This window comes from Pelmatolapia mariae, linkage group LG18 (assembly GCF_036321145.2).
Source record: "Pelmatolapia mariae isolate MD_Pm_ZW linkage group LG18, Pm_UMD_F_2, whole genome shotgun sequence".
Taxonomy (NCBI): Eukaryota; Metazoa; Chordata; class Actinopteri; order Cichliformes; family Cichlidae; genus Pelmatolapia; species Pelmatolapia mariae.
This window is the reverse complement of record NC_086243.1, coordinates 7,786,903-7,808,053: the sequence shown is the minus strand read 5'-3', so window position 1 is coordinate 7,808,053 and position 21,151 is coordinate 7,786,903. Positions and strand designations below refer to the sequence as shown.

The 21,151-nt window shown below is 41.9% G+C and overlaps 5 protein-coding genes across 6 annotated transcripts; 1 reads left to right on the top strand and 4 right to left on the bottom strand.

The window, feature by feature from the left end:
* Nucleotides 1-550: 550 nt before the first annotated feature.
* Nucleotides 551-2,696, bottom strand: LOC134617127 (peroxisomal trans-2-enoyl-CoA reductase-like). Its single transcript, XM_063462317.1, has 8 exons — nt 2,543-2,696; nt 2,122-2,255; nt 1,880-2,045; nt 1,719-1,800; nt 1,521-1,617; nt 1,330-1,440; nt 992-1,103; nt 551-899 (listed from the first exon to the last, which is right to left on the bottom strand). Exons 1-8 carry the CDS (start codon nt 2,652-2,654, stop codon nt 817-819), a joined length of 897 nt encoding a protein of 298 aa, XP_063318387.1. The 5' UTR covers nt 2,655-2,696; the 3' UTR covers nt 551-816.
* Nucleotides 2,697-4,237: 1,541 nt separating this feature from the next.
* Nucleotides 4,238-6,596, bottom strand: rpl37a (ribosomal protein L37a). The gene is made up of 4 exons (XM_063462022.1): nt 6,539-6,596; nt 5,774-5,902; nt 5,504-5,586; nt 4,238-4,403 (listed from the first exon to the last, which is right to left on the bottom strand). Exons 1-4 carry the CDS (start codon nt 6,539-6,541, stop codon nt 4,340-4,342), a joined length of 279 nt encoding a protein of 92 aa, XP_063318092.1. The 5' UTR covers nt 6,542-6,596; the 3' UTR covers nt 4,238-4,339.
* A 237-nt stretch (nt 6,597-6,833) lies between these two features.
* cfap410 (cilia and flagella associated protein 410) lies at nt 6,834-9,703 on the top strand. The gene is made up of 7 exons (XM_063461682.1): nt 6,834-7,043; nt 7,178-7,196; nt 7,285-7,331; nt 7,441-7,670; nt 7,853-8,003; nt 8,104-8,200; nt 9,307-9,703. Exons 1-7 carry the CDS (start codon nt 6,967-6,969, stop codon nt 9,469-9,471), a joined length of 786 nt encoding a protein of 261 aa, XP_063317752.1. The 5' UTR covers nt 6,834-6,966; the 3' UTR covers nt 9,472-9,703.
* Nucleotides 9,704-9,854: 151 nt separating this feature from the next.
* On the bottom strand, nt 9,855-15,776 carry orc2 (origin recognition complex, subunit 2). 2 transcript variants are annotated; one of them, XM_063461680.1, is made up of 16 exons: nt 15,668-15,776; nt 15,338-15,409; nt 15,087-15,245; nt 14,388-14,474; nt 14,176-14,265; nt 14,053-14,084; nt 13,900-13,960; nt 13,466-13,776; nt 13,267-13,376; nt 13,051-13,183; nt 12,865-12,961; nt 12,644-12,790; nt 12,395-12,566; nt 10,292-10,353; nt 10,101-10,219; nt 9,855-10,012 (listed from the first exon to the last, which is right to left on the bottom strand). In XM_063461680.1, the coding sequence occupies exons 2-16, from the start codon at nt 15,405-15,407 to the stop codon at nt 9,929-9,931; spliced, it is 1,734 nt and encodes a 577-aa protein (XP_063317750.1). In that variant the 5' UTR covers nt 15,408-15,409; nt 15,668-15,776; the 3' UTR covers nt 9,855-9,928. The 2 variants fall into 2 exon arrangements, with proteins under 2 accessions (XP_063317750.1, XP_063317751.1); XM_063461681.1 differs by lacking the exon at nt 15,668-15,776 and adding an exon at nt 15,511-15,611.
* A 314-nt stretch (nt 15,777-16,090) lies between these two features.
* On the bottom strand, nt 16,091-20,801 carry zgc:162816 (uncharacterized protein LOC571260 homolog). The gene is made up of 10 exons (XM_063462242.1): nt 20,697-20,801; nt 19,988-20,143; nt 19,759-19,888; nt 19,284-19,434; nt 18,998-19,178; nt 18,447-18,565; nt 17,128-17,254; nt 16,921-16,983; nt 16,714-16,819; nt 16,091-16,622 (listed from the first exon to the last, which is right to left on the bottom strand). The coding sequence occupies exons 2-10, from the start codon at nt 20,131-20,133 to the stop codon at nt 16,533-16,535; spliced, it is 1,113 nt and encodes a 370-aa protein (XP_063318312.1). The 5' UTR covers nt 20,134-20,143; nt 20,697-20,801; the 3' UTR covers nt 16,091-16,532.
* Nucleotides 20,802-21,151: the final 350 nt, after the last annotated feature.

Below are 21,151 nucleotides of genomic sequence, written 5' to 3'. Positions count from 1 at the left end.
TTAGCAAGAGGCGTTTTTCTGTTTCCATTTGTTCTAACAGTTATTTTCAAACGCACCTTCCCTGTCGCCTGCTGTAAGAGCGAAACTAAAACGCACACAGGCCAAAACTACGAGAACAGTTTGTAATTATCTACATGCTGTCGAGAGCTTACTCCCATTTATAATAGTGGGGATCACATTCTTTGGTTTCTCAAGTACATTTACACAATTCACCAAGAACAGATGCAGGAAACCTTTGATACTACATGCTGTAACCCTCTATAATACAAAATATCTGTCAGGCAGAGAATCACATTCCACATATTATCGTTTTTAGTACTAATGTCATTTCATATTCCTGTCAACTGCTGTAACAAAAGAATTTCCTAAATATGATATAAAGTGTTTTCCATCTGTTTAATGTAATCAGGGATCTTTTAGAGTCTTTTATGGGACAAAGAGTTCAAAACAGACACGGAGAGGTTAAATTTAAAAAAAAAAAAAAAAAAAAAAAAAAAAAAACCCACAAATGATATTGTTCTGTTTTACAGTTTTATTAAATTTTGCTCATAGACTTGCTGACAAGAGCATTGGAAAGAAAAACAATATGTACATTTCAGCAGCTGGAATGTTACAAATCTTTACCTCTGGACACTTGTAGTGCTATTAATTACATGCAATTATGTGCAGACTCTTAATAATCAATAATCAGTCACACACTACAAATACAGACTTTCTAACCAGGCCACGTCGGTGTGCTTGATAATGCTTGTGGCTCAGAGTCCACGATGGCTTTTGGCGTGGGGATTTTGTGCTCTCGTGCATCCCATGAGTGAATCAGAGTTTGCTTTTTGGGTCGACTAGTTCATTCAGAGCATCCAGGTTCTCCCCCTCTGGAGCTTCAGGCCATGCACTGTGGTCTGGAGACAAACACAAGAATTTAGCTCCTCGTATTAAATTTAATATATACTGGGAAGACTACAGTGCAGCTGTGTTAGAAAGCTGTACGTACTCGGTATCTCCCACATGGACTTATACAAACTTTGTCCCGCATCGACCTTCAGCGTGGCTCCAGAAATGTAGGAAGCAGCAGGAGAGAGCAGGAAGCACACTGCAGATGAGACCTGGACAACGACGGCAATTCAAAAATTGGTGATTACAGCTGTGATTTAACGTTTCTCCTTCTATTGTAGGACTTCACAACTTCTTCTTTATATCCTCTAATACTGTTTATGGAGCACTGTGAGACCTTTGTCGTCTAGATTCTTTTTTTTTTTTATACAACACTAAGGGGAATTTTCAGGAGACTCTTTTTTTCCTCTAACAAAGCTGGGAAACTGGGTTGCAAACCTCTTCGGGCACTCCCAGCCTCTTCGAAGGAGTGAATGGAACGGACATCTTGAAAAGATGTGGTCCATACTCTTTATAGTTCTCCATCGCAGTTTTGGAAAAGATTGTACCCTGCAGCCAAACAGAGAGATGAAATTATACGCATCTTGAAAAACTGAAACAAAACTGATTAAGTGCTGAGCTGTACGCACTGGTGCAACAGCGTTGATTCGGACCCCCGAGGCTGCCCACTCGATGGCGAGACTCTTAGTTAAGTTATCCACCGCTGCCCTCGCTGCTCCTGTGTGGCTGTCGGGGAGAGGAGACACACCGCGCAGCAGGCTAATTATTTTTTTTAACTGTGTGACTTTGCAGATTTGTGTGTAAATAATGAAGGAAACTGTTCTTACGCCGCGTCTGGAAAGCCGTTCCACATGTTGACGATGATGCTGACGATGGCGCCTCCGTGCTCCTTCATCCATGCTGTGTAGACTGGAGGGAGAACAATGACAGTCACGCTGAGAGACCAAACCACAAACACCAAAGCCTGTGTTATCTGTGTGCAGCTCACCCTCCTTGCAGCAGTGGAAGGTTCCTGTCAGGTTGGTGTCTACCACAGCCTTCCAGCCCTTAAAGGACATGTCTTCTGCAGGGCTTCTGAACTGACCTCCTCCATTGTTCACCAGAAAGTCTATACGGCCGTATTGCTTCAGCACTGATGACACAAGAGCCTTCACCTTCAAATGACAGAAAGACAAAAAGAGAATCAGCCACTTATGCACTGAAACGAGCAGCAGATGCAGAGCTGCTCACCTCCTCCTCGCTGCGGATGTTACAGGGCAGAGCAGTGACACTTGCTGGACTGGAGGGAGGGATTTTCTGTCTCATCGCCCGAGCTGCTGCCTCCAGCCTGTCTGCCTTTCTGCTGGAGATCACCACACTGCAGCCTGAAGACCAACAAGTGAGCCACGAAAAACAATTACAGCACTTTCCAAAATAAAGCTTCGAGTCAATTTACTGTGAAACAACACTGACAGCCACCAGATGTTTGGTGTTTCCAGCTGTTAGCGAACACTCACAGCCACTTTCACAGTGCCCCTGCGCGCACTTGACCGCGGTCACTGGTGCGACTCTTACAGACTTGTTTGTAACTGTGTCGAAGTTCACTTGCTGTCACTCAGCTGCTGCTCACTTCAGACTCTTTGCGCTACAACAACTGTGAGAACTCACTCACCCAGCTCCAGCAGCTCCGCAGAGATAGCTTTACCGATCCCGGTGCCTCCACCCGTCACTATTGCAACTTTATGGTTGAACAAGCCCGGTCGGAACACACTGGAAGCCGCCATGCTTGTTTCTGGGCACCGCTGAGGAAAACCGAGGGAGCGTAGCACCAACAGCGCCCTCTTCTGGATGTCTTCCGGTAGCTTTTTGCTTTATCTCTGTGACCTTTGAAAATACTGCAGACTAAATACGAGTTTCCTTCACTTCTATTACGGAAGCTGTCCCCCCCCATCTCACTACTGGGGTTGGTTGTTATTGGTTATTATTCTTTCTTTTTTTTTGCTCTCTTCTAGTGTGTCTTTTGTGCTGTCTCCCTCCCCTCACCCACAATCAGTCTCTGCAGATGGCTTCGCCTCCCTGAGCCTGGTTCTGCCAGAGGTTTCTTCCTGTTAAAAGTGAGTTCTTCCTTCCTACTGTTGCCAGGTGCTTGCTCAGAGGGAGTCATCCGATTGCTGAGGATTAAATGAGCTTCTGCATACAAGCCTCCCCCTGAACAATCTTTGTTTTCAGATCTTTTGAGAGTTGCCTTGACGATCCCACGCTGTCACTCTTCAGAGAGTCAAAGAGAAGCACAACTTGCAATGTGCCACATTAAATACATTTTCTTATGATTGGACACACCTGTATTTAAAGTTCAAGGCTTAACAAGCTAATTTTGTTGTGTACCCAATTTTTTGCACAGCAGGTTTTTACATTGAATTTCATACAAGTAAATACTGCTTCACTAAAAATCTTTGTCCGGAAAACACAGCAGTACTCAGATATTCCTAGAAAATAAAAGACATACCACTGTCATCTTTTTTGGTGAAAACAGAGTGAATTATTATGATGCTAAGAGGGGTTACCAAATGTTTTCGTATGAGTGTAAATACTATTTAATTAATTTAAATAAATGTTTCTGAGCTTCATGGAACAGGTTGGATCAGTGTTAGATTTTAGTTTTGAATTTTTGGTGTTTTTTTCCCTTCCAGCCCAAAAAGGTTCAATTTTATGTTTTTATTTACTGTTCATCATCTTATCAACAAATTAGTGTATATTTTCAACCTAACCATTTGACTCATTAAAACTGTATTTTTGAAAAAAAAAAAAAACCCTGTATTTTTGAGCAGTGCAATTTTTCTCAACAAAATGGTCCTAATACAAGTCCCACAGCGATGGAGCAGTCAGCAATGTTGACTTGTTGCAATAAAGCTTAAACCAGTTTGGCTGGGCTCTTTCTGCGTGGAGTTCACAGGTTGCTGTTTTCTCTCACAGCACCAAGACATACAATTGCTTTATCATTCTAAAGCGATTGTACAAGGATGGATAAATTGACATCCTGCCTGGTAATCAAAGGTGTACGGGTGTAACACGTATTTGCAGCTGTTACAGATATAGATTAGTTATAATTTCACGACAATGTTTCCTATAACTTTGCAGAGATATTCCCATGTGATGCTTCACTGAAACCAAAACATTACCCATAGATCTGTGGTTTCTCATTTTAACCCCCACCAAAAAAGACCTGCTGTTTTAGAGGGTTTAGAGGTAACCTGAACTTCACCGAAGCATCCTCAATGAAGGGCTACTGAAGAGTCTTCGTGCAGGTTACAAGCCTCGCACTTTCTATTTTACAGCTCCACAGTAACAAACGTACAAAGACACAAACTCCGCTCCAGACTGTTTTATTTTTGGATGTTGAGGACATGTCCAGCTCGGTTAAATGATAGAAAACAAAGTCCCAAATTCACCAGCTATCATGGTCGCTGGTTTACTGGTCCTTCAACTCCTTCAGCCTCCTGATAGCGGACTTGACTGTGACAGCGGATGTTGTGCTGCAAGAGGGGGGGGGGGGGGGGGGGGGCAAAGAAAAAACAAATTATTAGCTTCTACAAACACAAGATTCTTAATGTTTTTGAAGGATGGACACGTTGGACTGTGATGAGAGCCACCTTGGTTTTTGTGAACTCACCAAGAACATAAACATTCACTTTTCTTTGAAGCATTTAACATCAACACAGAAACAAGCATTTCCACTTAAGTTGTTGTTCTGTTACTTAGTAAACTGAATGCAGTGTTGCTGTAATTCATTTTTATTTTTTAAACTTGCTGCTATCTATCCAGCCTCTGCCTTTCCTACCAGCTGGTTTCTGTCCAGGTTACTACTGTGACAGTTCTTGATATTAGTAAAGTTCCTTCTCTAGAAAAGGCCTTGGCCCACAGCCAGATGCACTCAAGCACCAAATTCTTGGACTCAAGTTGTTAACAAGTCTTCCTCCTGCTATCTGGAATCTAACAGACCATGTGGAGAACTGGTTCATGTGCCACAGTCGAGCAAAACGACTACCATCACCAGCGGCAGGCCAAGATACGTGGAGCTGGAGTATCAGAAGCTCACCGGAGAGGGAGCTGGTTATATAGCTACATCATTTGTCATGCACCATAAAAGTGCAAACTGCATGTAAGAAAGTGTGTGCACAGCACAAAGCTGGACACATACCCTTTAAATGATCACTCAGGCTGAGTAGATTGAATTTCAGTTTAATTATTTCTCTAAGATGAGTGGAGACTTTTTCCAAAGTAATGTAGTGAGTGATATGAATGTTCACCGAGTCAACTCTGGCTTATTTATTTCAGATGGACACAATTATTTACACCTGATGATCATTAAAGGCTTTAACACCATCATCAAACAGGGGTTCTGAGTGTAGAGGGGCACTATCAATGCAGGTGGAAGGTGAGCAGAAAACAAACAAAAAATCCTGCTTTCTCCATGGGCACACTGTCACCCAAGTTATAAAAACTTAATGATGAGAGAAAAAAAAAAAAAAAGGACAAACAGCTGAGGGAATTTTTGAACCCCTTTTCTAATCATGACTTCAGCATCTGCAGCAGTGGAATGGCAGAATTAGACCAAAGAGGGAAAGTAACCTACTTGTAAGTCCAGGCACCTCCAGCCACTGTCTTTCTACAGGACCCACAGTGCCAGATTCCAACAGCCCTCCTCTTCATCTTGGTCTGTAAATACAAATTTGTATAGTGAGATCACAAAAGTGGAAACTGTCAACTTATCTGGACACATCCTTGAGCACTACAATTATGTAACGTAAGCAGCGTAGTCTGCAGAAAGCATTCCTAACACTCCAACACTGACCAGGTCTTTGTTACTGTACATTATGTGGGTGGTCTCCACTGTTGTCCTTACCTTTCCGCAGAAAGAGCAGGTGTACTTAGCATGCTGGGAGATTTCAATTTTCTTCACCATCTTCCTCAGCGACGCGCCATAACGCGTGCCATATTTACCAACGATCCCCACCTTCTTGGTGCGCTTGGCCTGTGGATAATATGAACACAGTGAGAAAATACAGTAACCATGGGATTTTGTGGTTTAAAACTACAAGCAAATGGCTTCAGCATTCTGACGTTATGACATGACTACTACAGGAACAAGTGTCGTGAGAAGCGCCCAGGGTGGCCCCAGAAAGAGGAAAAAAAATCTACTTCTGACTATATTACTGCAAAATCTGCGCAACAAGGGTGAAGAAGCTGCTGTCACCATTAGCTAGTCAACATTAGCTTCCTTTCAGCAGGTTAGCCAAAATGCTAACTAAAGTCAACTAAGCAGTTTTCGTTTAACTGTATCAAACGACCACTTTTTGGTGGGGCATTACACATTTCAGTTCAGACTTATTTAATTGTGGGCGCTCAAAAGAAGACCGGGACTTAAGGAGCTAGTGTCTCCTAGCCTGCCCGGTACTTGGTACAGTTTAGCAATGGTGGCCGCCATTTCTGTCTCAATGGGGAATGAAAACATCGTTTTTACTGCTGATCCAATCCCAAAACTGACATAAATGAAGGCTAAGTATGGCAAAAAAGGTCAACACGAAACCTCCTAATAAGCGATTATATCATTTAGAGCAGTGAAACTGTAAGATTAACAAGGATTAGGATCGGAACAAGCTCTGCTCACCATCGTTTCAGTGGGAGACGTAGGTCCAAAGAGGGATTGCTTAACGCGCAGGCGCGATTTACTCAGTCCGTTCACGCTGCATTGTGGGACTTTGAGTTTTCATACAACGCCGACGTTATACAAAACGTAAAAGTTCGCTTACGATAATATATATAGATATAGTTTTTAGCTGTGGTATTATAGCTAAATTAGAATATTTGATAAAACAGCACATTTTATGGAAAACTATAAATAAAAGAAATTAACCCGTTACTATGGACGCTTAAGCTAATATGCGCATGCGTATTAATGTGGCGTACGACAACATCCCTGCGGCTGCGAGTTGAAGTGTTTGGTCAATTAGCTTGTCACGATGCGGCTTTTGTTGTTTGTGAATATTTAGCCCATTGAAAATATTATTAATTTAAAAGGAAGTTAAATGTTTTGCTATGAAGCTAACACGGAAACTGGTTCTTGCTAAGGCGAAGGCCTCCGACTTGGAGAGCGTGAAAAAACTGAACTGCTGGTAAGTGCATCCATTTTGGCATACCAGTAATTTTGTTGCCCTTTTAATTATACAGTGATCATTGCCGTGAACAGGTACCATTTGCGTTGTGTCTCCTATCTGTGGTAACGTTAGGTTACATCTTATTTTTGCAGGGGATGCAACTTGACTGATGTGAGTAGCAAACTTGGATGTCATGTTTACTCTGACAATTTAGTGTTCGTACTTAATGAAAGTTGCATGGATTCATGTGTCTTCTCAGATTTCTATCTTCGCTCAGATGCCAAACATTGAAGTGCTGACACTGAGGTAGGTCCCTTTGCCACACACATAAAATCATATCACAGTCACAAATGCACAGACTCATTTCGGATGACCCAGTAACACCAGCCTATGATTCTCTTTCATCTGTCTGCAGTGTCAACAGCATCTCGTCTCTCTCTCCTCTGGCTGGCTGTCTATCTCTGAGTGAACTCTACCTGAGAAGGAACATGATCCCCTCGCTCTCTGAGCTCTCTCACCTGAGACCGTTAACTCGTCTCAGAGTGCTCTGGCTAGCTGAGAACCCCTGCTGTGGAACTGATGCCACCCAGTATCGCCTCACAGTGCTTCGCTGCCTCCCTCGTCTCCAGAAACTCGATAACCAAGGTGATTGTGTGATGTTTTGGGGCCACACTACCCTCTGTTTACCTCGACTGTTTAAGTACTTTATTAGCAGCCACTCATCTTCCTCATGAAAAAGTTGAGGTTGAAAATCAGTGTCAGATCTAGGAAGTTGAATTGAAGTCTGACTCTTACTGTAGCTATTCTTCAATGTTTCCTGTGTACAGTAGTGACAGATGATGAAATTTCACTGGCTCTCATGGAAGGTGAAGAGGTCACAACACCCCCAGGTAGTATCCAGAACCAGCATACCACCAACGGACTTCAGGATGCAGAGACCGAGAACGACCCTCTGAACTACAACATGGAGGAGACAAAGTAGGTCTTGTGGCCTGAAACAACTTATAGTTTGCAGAACATGTGAAACTGTAAAGTAAAATTAACAGAAGAAAATATTTCTGTTAACTTTTGTTTCTAGCAAAATCAGAGAAGAGCTGGGAATGAAGCCACTTTCCAGAGACAAGTTCTCTTCCCTTTCCTCTCCATCAACCAGAGAAAGCAAACCAATCAAAAAGGTAGCTCCTCTCATCACTGTGTCCCTTAAAATTTTTGTGGGCCTATTATGCTGATATCCAGCTCCATATTTTTTTTTCCTGGACTCTACTAAAGTAGCTTTGTATGACTCGCAGTTCAAACAAAGGCTCCTCTGTCTTAGACTGTAGCTTTGTGCCGCCTTTCAGTTCACAGAATGTCTGAAACGAGCTGTTAAGCCAGCTTTCTTCTGATTGGCCACCCCTCATGATCAAAACGTTCAAGCATAGAATCTGTATAAAAGATGCGTGTACCCACCACAGTTGGTTTCGGGACTCTGTATTTTGGAGCCTCCACTTTAGCTCTATGGTGATCTAGATTTTTCCACCATTTGGTTAGCATTATCAGCTGATGCTAGCGAGCAGCATTTCTAAGCTGTACATGTGTATCTCACAAAAACACATAACAAAAAATGAGCATTCAGTAACAGACTAAGGAAACTGTGCAATTTACTGTGCTAGCTATATCTTCACAGCAGACAATATCATTTTTTCAGACAATTTAATTAATTATGGCAACAGCTGACCAATACAATAGAAATGTACAGTTTAGTGTCCTAAACTAGCAAAGTTGAAGTCTAACAAACCAGGTCCACGCCCCTAACTTAAGGCCAAATGCAAATGGATCAGTTACTGTTGGGTACTAGATTAGTCAATACTGCCATAACAGTACTACTGTGTTTTGCCTTTGGAGCATATTAATGGTATTATCTAAGAAATAGTTGCATAGCACTAATTAGCAGTTATGTGTTTCTTTGTGGTGCACTCATACTGTTTATGGATCCAGTTTGCTAACCAAGCTTGGTAGCATTAGATGATAACTTGGCACTCCATCCTGTTGGTGGAATAATATCACTTAGAGTAGTATGAAGGCTGAGCTTTAAGATTATAGGACTGCATGCCCTATGCAGATGATTACTTGAAACTGACCTTGCTTAATATTAGCATCCAGCACTGTAGGTGTGTACATAGGACAGATGATGTGGAAAAGCATAATAGAGCCAATAGATCCATTTATATTGTGAAATTCATTCAAACCTGGAATGTTTGGTTCCTAATCTGTCAGCTAACAATAAAACTTGTGTTTTCAGTCGCACGCTCTTGATGCCGTTTTGCTGCTGCTGAAAGATTTGGATGAAGAGGAGCTTCATGTTGTACACACCGCCACACAGAACAGACTTCAGATGTACACACTGGACTCAGAAAGGCTTACAAAGACACAGCAAACACAGAAAACAGCTGAAATCCAACACTGATACGTTTCACAGCATGCGCTCAGGGCTAACCCCACCCTTCCACATTTAACACTAAGCTCAGGTTCATAAAAGGTGCCCACTTTGTCCCATTAACGTCTGCCTGCAATATGCATGGCATGTGACTACTTCACTTCCAGCTTTCACGTGTGGACTCATCAGTTCCCCTGCTGTCTTTTTATAGCTGCATGCCTTATCGCTTTGTAAGAACAAAAGAATGTATGTTTTGCTAAATGTAAATCTATTTCTGTAAAGAAAATAAACAGCAATGCGTTAACTTTAAATGTTTAATTACACAGATGTTGGATGAATATGTGAAAAAAGAAAATTAAGCTATAATTTTATTTAAACTATTAATTTAAACTGTACAGAACCCTGGGGCTCACATCTTTTTCAAATGTAACTGTGCTGCTGCACATCTGCTGGAAGAGATTATTCATAAGTCTGAAGTCTCGTCCACTCAGTCACCCTCCTCGTTCTCCAGGAAATCCATCAGTGTGCTTGCATCCACAGCAACAATCAGGTACTCTACTCCATCTGCTCCCTGAACCAAAGCAAATATATGTGATAAGCACCAGGTACTGCAGACACTTAATGAATGAGAGTTGGGGAATTCTAAAGTGGAAGTCCACCTTGCGTGTCCGTATCAGTTTGTGGTCTCTGAACTCGGTCAGCTGAGTCCTCAGCGTGAGGTCAGAGTTCACCAAGAATGCCTCTCGACATCGCTGGTAGAAATCCTGGAATGACAATCCTGCACAGAGGACAAACTGTGATTACAAACGGCACTAGAAAACTGACATAAAAGCCGAATGTGAATGCGTACCTGCGTATGAAGGATTATCTTTGTTTTCCAGCTGGAACTTGACCAGCAGTTTAAAGATTCCTCTGCAAAAAGAAAAACAAGCAGTTATGAAGTTTTTTCCCAACAGCTCTGTACATAATGAGAGACGCCAGACTCAAAACATTGAACAGAAATCGGAACAAAAGAAACAATTAGCCATATTCCCTATGAGTATATACTTACTATTTTTATTGGCTTATTCATACTTGATATGAATTATTTTAGTATTTGTTCAGTGCCCTGGTAGAAAAACACTTGCTGTGTTGTCACTCTTGAAATAAAAGCTTTATAAACTCTTTAAAAGCTTTGAAAAGCTAAAAGTTTTGAAGCACTTCTCACAATAAGATTTCACTGGCGAGTCTGTACATGCAGTTTTTGGAAACTGGTCTGGGCCCATCTAAGACCACAGGTGAAAACACCTCTTGACCTTCTGCAGTTTGCACACAGACCAAATCTGGGAGTGGATGAATGATTGCAGTCATCTATATTTACTCCCAACTAGATAATAACTGCTGCGTGGTGAAGATCACCTTTCTTTGATTTCTCAAGTGCCTTTAAGATGTTTCAGCCACTGCTACTCAGGGACAAGCTACAGGAAATGTCAGTAAACACGTTCATCTCATCCCAGCCTGTGACTGCTGACCGAGTCTTTGGTCCAATCATCCTTGCAGAATTGTTGTAATTCAGACAGGTAATTTCACAGCATCTCTATCGGATTCAGGTCAGTCTTCATTTCATTTTTCTGAAGCCATTCAGATGTGGACTTGCTGGTGTGTTTTGGATCATTATCCTGCTGCAGATCCCAAGTATTCTTCAGCTTGAGGTCATGAAAAGATGGCCGGACATTCTCATTCAGTATGTTTTGGTACACAGCAGAATTTATGGTTCGATTTACCGACAGCAAGTCTTTCAGGTCCTGAGGCAGCAAAACAGCCCCAGAGGATCACACTCCACCACCATATTTTACTGTTGGTATGATTTTCCTTTTCTGATATGTTGTGTTACTTTTACACCAGATGTAACGGGACACACACCTTCCAGAAAGTTAAACTTTTGTCTTTTCAGTCCACAGAGTATTTATCCAAAAGTCTTGGGGATCAACTGGGAAAAGTGAAACAAGCCTTTACGTTCCTTTTATTCAGCAGTGGTTTTCGTCTTGGAGCTCTGCCATGCAGCCCATTTTTGCCCAGTCTCTTCCTTATGGTGGAGTCATGAACACTGACCTTAACTGAGGCAAGTGAGGCCTGCAGTTCTTTGGATGTTGTTCTGGGATCTTTTGTGACCTCTTGGATGCTGTGCTCTTGGGGTAATTTTGGTAGGCCGGCCACTCCTGGGACAGTTCACCACTGTTCCATGTTTTTTTTGCCATTTGTGGATAACGGCTCTCATTGTGGTTCAATGGAGTCCCACTGGTCCCACCTCTTCCAGACAGAGATCTGAATTATTTCATTTCTCATTTGTTCCTGAATTTCCTTGGATTGTGGCATGATGACTGGCTTTTGAGGATCTTCTATTCTGCTCCACATTGTCAGGCAGGTCCTATTTAAGTGGGTTTGGATTTTTTTCCCCTTAATAAAGAAAACCTTGATTTTGAAAGTGCATTTTGTATTTAAAATGCACTTTCTGAAAACTTTAAGTGGGACAAAGATATAAATAGGAAATCAGGAAGAGGGCAAACACCTTTTACACCACTGTATTAGTGATGGGCAGGAGTGCAAAACACTATTGGATGATTTTGTGGAGTGGACTGGGAGGAATCATCCACTGGCACGTCCCTATCCTGGGACAGGATGTTGAGGTGGTGGAGGAGCAGAAGTGGTTGGTTGTCCAAATTGATTATAGGCTAAACGTGAAGAAAAACGCAGAAGCTGTGCACAAAAATGGGATAAGCATGGCCCGTTTCACAAGGAAGCTAATATGCGAGCGAATATTTCTCATCTGATATGTCATATTTAGATCCTAGTATTTCAATAACTCATTAGCACCTCATTAAGATCCTCCCATGGCTCTCTCCTTGTTCATTTAGACAGAAGATTAAAAACAACTACCCAGCAGTATGACTGGCTTCTAGGTCTTTGGAGTTACCTTGCATTGGGTGTTAAGCTGCGAAGCACATGTGTGAGGGAGGACAGAGCCAGAGCGCCAGTCTGCTGCACCAGGAGGGAGTTTTCATACGACGTCTCCTCCGAGTAGTGCTGGAACGTCACACATTCCCACCACAGCCAGTTAAACTGGCTCTGCTTAAACTGGTCCCACACTGAAAACAAGCAGGATATATTCAGGATAGATTTCAACAGAATTAGCACCTCAGTGCAGACTATTATGAACACCCACCCAGTGGAGCATTGATGTGGTCTAAAGAAGCCACCATGTGCAAGTTTGGCAGGGATGCCAGCTGCCCCAGTGCACTCTGGGTCTTCTCTCCTCGCAGCATGGGTCCGTCTATATTATGGATGAGCAGGTAGACGTGCAGATCTGGGCCTGTGAGGACATCGGTGTAAAACATGCGGTACAACCACACATGCTCGGGATGCACAGGAGTTTGATGGGCTTACTGTCTTTTAAGGTCTGGGAGATAAACTGGATCTGGTCCGAGGGGGTTCGGAAAGTTCCCTGGTGATCCAGAACCTCACACGTCAGCGCGTTTAATATCTGTGAGAATTTAATTTTCATGATCAGGGATATTTATTTTATTATGCAATTTATGCAAAATATTTTCGTGTGTGTGTGTGCATACTGACTGATTTAAGAGTAATGGAAGGGAAAAATCCATTAACCACAAGGTGAATTTCTTGCGACAGATGAGACTCCCTGAAGTCTTCCAACAGAGCTTTTTTGCTTCCCAGACCGTAGACCAGCACGCTGAATCCCAGCCTACACACAGACAGGCACAGACACTTTGTACCACTCTTAAAACACCAGAAAAATGCACACAACTACGTTGCAACCTCACTTACTGTAACTGTAACATCCATTTGCTAAAGTGGATTCTGTGTTTGTCGTGCAGCTGCTGGATCTCTTTTGAGTAGCAGGATTGTTTCCCCTCCAGAAGTCGGACCAACGTTTCCTGCAAAAACAAAAATAAAGACAAATTCACACTAAATCTATTAGGAAAGCAGCTCATTTACAATGTTTCAAATGCAGTTAAAAACAAACCCTGTCAATTTTAGGGGTGTTCAAACGCTCCAGAGTTCGGTCTGATGTCAACACTTTCGAGCTGCCGTGAGCTTCAAAGTACTCCTCAACCATACTGGGCTGGTTCTGAGGTTCGGGCGTGCTCTTGCTCTTCTTGGCAGGAGTCTTGTAGAGAGCTGCTGATAAACCTTTACTGGGAGTTCTCGGGGTGGTCACGTTCTCTTTATCCTCTTTATTTCCTTTCTGCTCTTCCTCCAGCCCATCTTCATCCTCCTCCTCACCCGAGTCAGAGGGTGAAAGCTCACTGTCGCTGTCTGACCGCAAGCTCGGAGCTAAAAAACAAACAAACAAACAAACAAACAAACAAACAAACAAACAAACAAACAAACCATTTAGATTAGAGGAAAGGTGCAATTTCACTTAGAATGAATTGAATTATTCCCAGTCAGACTCACTTGCTATTCTCTTCCTGAGCCTGTGTGGTGTTGTAGAGACAAACTGGACCTTTTTGCTCTGCTGTTAAATTAAAATAAAATAAAATTCTTAAGTTGGCACCAGAGGTCGCTGGCTTTGGACTTTAAGAAGTTTAAAGGTTTCTATGGTCTCACCTTCTGTGGTGTTCTGCTTTCACCTCTAGGGTCTGAAATAGAAGAAAAGAAAATACTTAACTGTGTGAAAATGAGCAAAAAGATGAGTATACGGAAAAGATGATGAAAGTTTATTGTACTCACTCCGCCCCGTTCGACTGGGGGTTGAGGGTTCAAAGTTTGGGGTCGTGCTGAAGCTCACGCTTTTTCCAGGAGTCCGAGCCAGCTCACTTGCTGTTTATGGAAAGTGTGCAACACAAAATGAGCATATATGGTATCTAAAGAAAGAACTGGAAGGAGATGTATAATATGAAAATGTTTTCCGATCTATGTGAGAAGAGAATGGAGGCTCTCACCGGTTTGGGCCATGCTGTGGCTGCGTTTAACTTTCTGAAAGGTAAAGATGGAGGATCCAGCCACTCTTGACAAGCCATCTTCATCTTCTGTAAATCCAAGAGAAAACTGGTCATTTTAAAATGAATTAAAAAAGAAAGAAAAAAAAGCCTCAGATATTTTTCATGCATTTATACGAAGCTAAAATTTCACAGCATTATGAATGTTCAAAATTCCCACCAAAAATTATTTTAAAAAGGTTGTTAAACTCATGTAATCAAACAACCTATATGCCAGTATTGATAAGCATATAATATGTCAATATCAGCAATATAGTCCATCTTACAAACACACTTAATGTGTGCAATGGAGTGAAACTGAGGTGTACAGAAAGTCTCCTGCCATAAGCATAAGTACCTCTGTGGCATGAATATTTTTACAAGGATTTTGTAGGGGATTTGAGCTAACTATATGCAGTCTCTGTCATTGATTTGAATTTCAGCTGGTAAACCAGCACTTGCTAAATTCCACATTTGTACTTTGCCTGACTGTGTAGACTTAGAAAATCAGCCAAAATCTGTCTGCATTTTTCCAAACGTATTTGGGTAAATCAACAAAGAGCAGTAAACCTGAGTCAGCAGCATCGTCAGCTGATCACGGTCTGTCTGCAAAGAAAACAAACCTCCCGGTGAAGAAAGTCATTACCCCTGCTCAGCACTCACCTTCTGCGTTATCTGTTCCTAAAGCTTGGACATAATCCTGCTCATCGTGGACTCCATTTTCATCTCCATCATGTTCCGCATCCTCTCCGCATCCCCGTCGTCCAGCCGGGCTCTTAAACTTTACCATCTTCTGAACGGACCCGGTGATGCTCTGCGCACCTTATGGAGGTACGCACAGTACAGACAGCAGAGTCAGAGAGACACAGAAGTGCTCGTAAACTAACATTTCTATAGTAGCACAGCATCCATACCCTCCTGCTTGTCCACGATGTGCTCCAGGACATCGCCATCCCCGATGAACTTCACCTCCAGCACACTCATGACTAAAGATAACAACGACAAACAGCGCGACTTTAGTTAGTTGCTCGTAACACTACAACACATGCTTTGCTTTTCAGAGGTGTAGCTGCTAACGCAGGTTTACATTCAGTCCGTTTCTATTCACGAACAGTGTGGGGCGGCCATTCTTCTCAAACAGCGAGAAGCAGCCCTGCTTCAATCAGCGGCCACACGCCGAAAGTCCAAATAAAAGTGGGAAATAAAAATAGAAACAAAAATGTGTCTAAAGCGACACAACTTACTGTACAGCGTCAGTACCGTCACACAAAAATGTAAACACAACTTTCACACAGTGACAGCAAGGCAGTATGCTGCTGGGACAAGTTTCCGCGCCATCCCGCTGAAGTTTTTAAACCACGTGACAAGTGAAAGGTCATTCAGTGGCCAACTGGAACGCTGCTTCCAGCTAAAACCACATTTCCCAAGATGCACTTCGAACAACCGCTCAGTCTGTGCGGCTAAAACCCTACAAGGGAAGGGTTTTTACCGACTGATTAATTATTATATTTTCAATAAGTAATGTAGGTTACTATTAATGTGAATGATGTATTTTCTGTAATATTAAAAAAATAACATTTGTCACCAAGATATTTTTTACGTGTCCGTTCAAACGCTGGCACTTATCTATTCATAGATTACAGAAAAATAGAAGATTAAAGGGGACCAAGAAAGTTTTTATTTCGATAGAAAAAATAAATCACAAAAGTTTGCAGTTGTATATAAAATGTCATTCATTAGCATGTATTTATTAGCATTGGTATTAATAGCCGATAGCACAAAGCACAGGTGATAGGACTTTCTATGAAGTCATCACTAGCTAGGTCTCCTTGTAGGCAGTGAAAAAGTGACAAAACAGGTGCAGAACACAAAAATTAATTTTAAAGACATAATATTAGTGGAACAGGGTTTCTGTTACAGTATGAAACTTCTGAAGCCCACAGTAAGAATATTTTCATTAATTATATGTTTTACCATCAAGATGGCACATCTCACTAACAAAAGAAGGAATCGCTGTATGTGTTTCTAATGTGTAAATAATTTGGAATGAGTCTCTATACATCTCATCTGCCCCAAAGAGACAAGAAGGGGGAAACATCGTCCAGCTCTTCACCACCCGCGAGTGGGCGTCCACTTCCCTACCAGACGACCCTTGGAGTGTACATGGTACACAGGATGCATCACTGCTGTTGCACATGACTGCAGAAAAAAAGGCATTGTCTGACAACAGGAAAATGTACAATAAAACTGATGTGTCAATAAGATGTACTATAAATCATTCAGTACTAACGTGGTAGGGAATCAGTGTGAGCAGAGAGCCCAGGGGGTACTTGCTGTAGTCCAGTTGTTCTGAGATGGGCTCCACTCGTCCATGCTCCTGGGTCATAGACAACAACCTGGAGGGAAATGCCAGTCACACTTAACATCGGTACTGAGAGTAAAAGAGAAAAAAGATACTAAAATAGACTGAGATTTTATTTTATTTTTAAAGCATTACTTGAGGTTTGGATGCCCCTCAATCACAGCGTATCCAGTGGGAAGTTTTCCAGCTCCGTCCAAACTGAGAGAGACAAGCAAGAGTAGGTGAAAGGTTACATGGTTGTTCCAAAACAGAGCTTACACTGGTGATAGCAGTGATGAGTAAAACAAAAAAACAGAACACAGGGGATAGGTATTAGCTCCCACTGAATGAAGTTGAACCCACCTGATTCCAGCCCATCCACAGTCAATCAGGAGCTGGTTCCTGTGTGGACAGTGACCGATGACTCTTGTGAGAACCCTCACAGCCACGTCCTCCAGACAGCATGAGCCAATGGTAGACTGCTGTACATCTGCATGCCACAAACATACATTTAAAAGAAATTGTTATTTAAAGGCCCTTTTGAAAAATATATTTTAAGTGTGACATGTCTCCCGACTATTCCTCAGCTCAAAATACCAATAAGGTCATTTATCCTGCCATACCTGTAGACTGTTTAATAAACCTCTGCTCCAAACAGGCTGTTTCAGCGCCTGTAGCTTTAAACGTTGTCGGGTCCCGAAGTGAACTAGAAACATGTCGGGCAAGTAGACAAAAGCGTTCACACTGCAGGTCTTAATGCTCAATTCCGAATTTTTGATCAAATCCGATTTTTTTGTCTGCTTGTTCACACTACAAATAAAATGCGACAGCAAACGCGCTCTAGTGTGAACCCTCAAAGCGGCCTGCATGCGCAAAAGAAGACGCGCTCAGTTTAGACTCAGAGTAAACAATATTGTTTGACTGATGGCCCTTAATATAAAGACTTCGGACTTTATGTTTCCCAATTTTTTGCTTTAAGTTATTTTGTTATTTACATAATAATGTAAATAAAATAATAATTATCCTTATTGCTGTTTTAGAGAGGAGCGGTGCTTCAAAGGATAGTTGCAGATTTCTGTCAGAATCTGCAGATTATACAGTACAAATAAAATGTTCACGTTTCTCCAACGTTGTCTTCCCAACAGTTTCACTGACATCTGGATGGCCAGGAAGCGTTCGCGATGTCTTCTCCGGCGCTGATAATTGGCGTCTGTCTTGTGTCAGTGACGTAAAAGACGGATTTAATGCGACATGACCATTCAAACAGCAGTCGCTTTCTAAAACATCGGATATGTATCAGATTCAGTACCACATACGAAAGTGACCCAGGTCAGATTTGAAAATATCGGATTTGTGCCGTTCACACTGTCATACCATGATCGGATATGGGTCGCATAGGGTCAAAAAAATCGGATTTGATACGCTTTCGCCTGCAGTGTGAACGTAGGCTAAGAGGCAGCTATATCATGACCTTAAGAGGACAGTACTGTCGGGGACTGTTTTTGTAGGGCAAAGGGCTCTTTCGATTCTACGTTTCCCATCTGATGTGAAGTCAAAGGGCATGGTCTTTGTCATGTTTACTGAGTCACGCTGGGAATATTGAATATACACAACAAATAACGAAAAAATGGATTTTACACGTCACACTTAAACTAGGAAACAGTGGGTCTATGTGTACACACCATAGAAGACGTAGTTTCCTGGGTGGACCTCGCTCAGCTGCGCCATGTCTTTGACTGGATGACTACAGGTAGGGGTGGAGCCAATGCTGGACTTACAGGTGATGCCAACAGCCTTCAGTCTGACACAAAAAAAACCCCAAAACAAACAAACAAACAAACAAAAAACCAGTTGAAGGACAAAGTTCATGCAGAATTATTCTTCCAGGTGGCTCTAAAAGAGTCAATCACACCCACAAGAAAATGCTCAAATTTAGAGCAGAAATAAACATGTTTACAGCCTAATGCAAAAGATGGGATACATCATTTTTAGATATGATGTATGATTTATTTGTTGCTTCTGGAAACAAAGCTGTGTGACTCAATACAAGAAACCTGTGGGCTGTGAAACCAAAACAAAGATGTTAAAATAGGTCATAAAAACTAATTTTTTAAGAGTATGAGCAACAGCCTTTATGTCGCGTGTGTTCTTAAAGATCCAGTGAGATAAAATTATTGATTAGAGCAGCTTTAATGAGTCAGTGTTACATGTATTTTTTAAGCTTTCAGCTTACTTTTCCATGAACTGCAGAGTCAGTTTGGTGGTTTCCTGGGCAACAGCCTGTATTTGCTCAACTCCTGTGCAGTAATAGGTATTCCCACAGTGGGCGTACACTCCTGTAAGTTCCACGCCTTCCGTCTTAGCGATGGCTTCAGCCAGTTTGAGCGCTCCTGGCTCCGAGTGCAGGACGCCAGCTATGACAAAGAGCCGACGCATGATCAAACCTCGTGTTAACAGAGAGGTGAAGTGTAGCTCAGGCACTTATGATTAGATCTATTGCAGTTTCCCTGCACGTTTACCTCTCCCATTGCCACAGTCGAGTTTGAGCCAGACGTGCCACTGCCGACCATCTTTCAGGGGTCTTTTTCGGAGCTGCTCCAAAGCATCAGGATGGTCCAATAAAATCTGGAAGAGATCCAGTCTCTCTGACAGGGCTGCACAACGCTCTACCTAAAGACACACAGAGACATACATTAGAAATGGCACAGAGAGCACAGCTGGGACATTAAAAACTAACAAATATAAAATAGATGAGAAATTATGTCAAAGAACTGGAGCTATTTTACATGCAAGTGCTATGGTGATATACATGTATCATATATTTACATATATGTATTGTTGCTAGTGATAATATTACTAAATATGATTCAGTTGATACATTTTCAGCAGGCTCAGTTATTAATAATATATTTTTTCCATTTCTAATGTTTTACAGCTTTTATGATTTCACAGAATATAAAACAAGGAGACATTTAAAGTGTGAGCTGAGAGAACCTTATCAAAGGGAATAGAGTAGGCATAGAGGATGTCATCATATCCATGGTCAGCATAGAAACAGGCCTCTGCCAGGGTGGAAACCACTATGCACCTCTGTGATCCACCTGTCATAATGTCAGCACACTCACTAGACACACACACAGACCTCATCAGAATCCTGTATACACAGCAAGTCTGTAAGCAATGTGCTGTGTGCGTGTCTATGCGTGAGCGTATGAATCCATACAGGGTTTTGTGGGTCTTCATGTGTGGACGAAGCTGGACTCCCAGTTTCTGGCAGAGCTCGATCATCCTCTGGGCATTCCTCTTCACTTTGTCCACATCCACCACAAAAGCAGGAGTAAACAGGGCTGAGAGAGGATCTCCCTCCATACTGGCAGCACTGGAGTACACACACACACACACACACACACACACACACACACACACACACACACACACACACACACACACAGCACTTCAGATATTTCCCATGCAATTAAATTCTATTGCATGATTGGCTCAACCAGCATATTTCTAGAGTTATATTTATAAGTATCTGCTATACATGCACGAATCAGCAAGTAAACTTCATTACACCTGGGTGTAGTTTTGCAACGTCTCTGATTATGTAATGCAGCGCACTTTGAACTTTGACAACACTAACTTAAACTTAAACACTAACTTTACAAATGCACTGCAACTCATCAAATCGTATGTGATCCAATTCACTCTTTAAGCAGTTTTTTATTCCTCCTCTTTTTGGTACTATAAAGACCTTCCGATAATATTATCGTGCATCATAACGATAGATAGAATAAAATCATATTGCATTCGAATCTGCATAATAGCGTTTGTGAAACAGTGAGGGTAAACACTAGCACAATAACAAGCATCGGAAACAACAACGATAACAACAAAAAATGCAGACAAATGCAGCACAAACCACAGTTTACCTTTTCAAAACAGTGAATCTGTTTTTTCTACGGAAGTTCCGATCACATTACTACGGTGTCCTCGAGGAGTCAAAAGTCATGAAAAAAGTACAATCAGGGAGAACCTTTTGCAAATCATCAAATAAATCATAGAAAAAACATCTAATATACCCGGTAGTTAAAGTCGCAGTAGCACAGGAACAGAGCGGGAGGGAAAGAGAGAGATAGCGAGCCAGGGACAACAACAAGAGACAACATCGTCACGTTAGGAAGGTATAGTAATCATCCACAATTATTTTCAGTTGCGGATGATAAAGGATTCAGAAAGTTTATCCATGCCGTGAATCCTCTGTATGTGATTCCAAGCAGGAAAACACTCTCCCAAAAATCATCCCAGACCTATATGACAGAGAATGTGCATCTTCTTTTTGTTTTGCATATTTTAATTTATGTTGTATTGTATGTTGTGCTGTGGT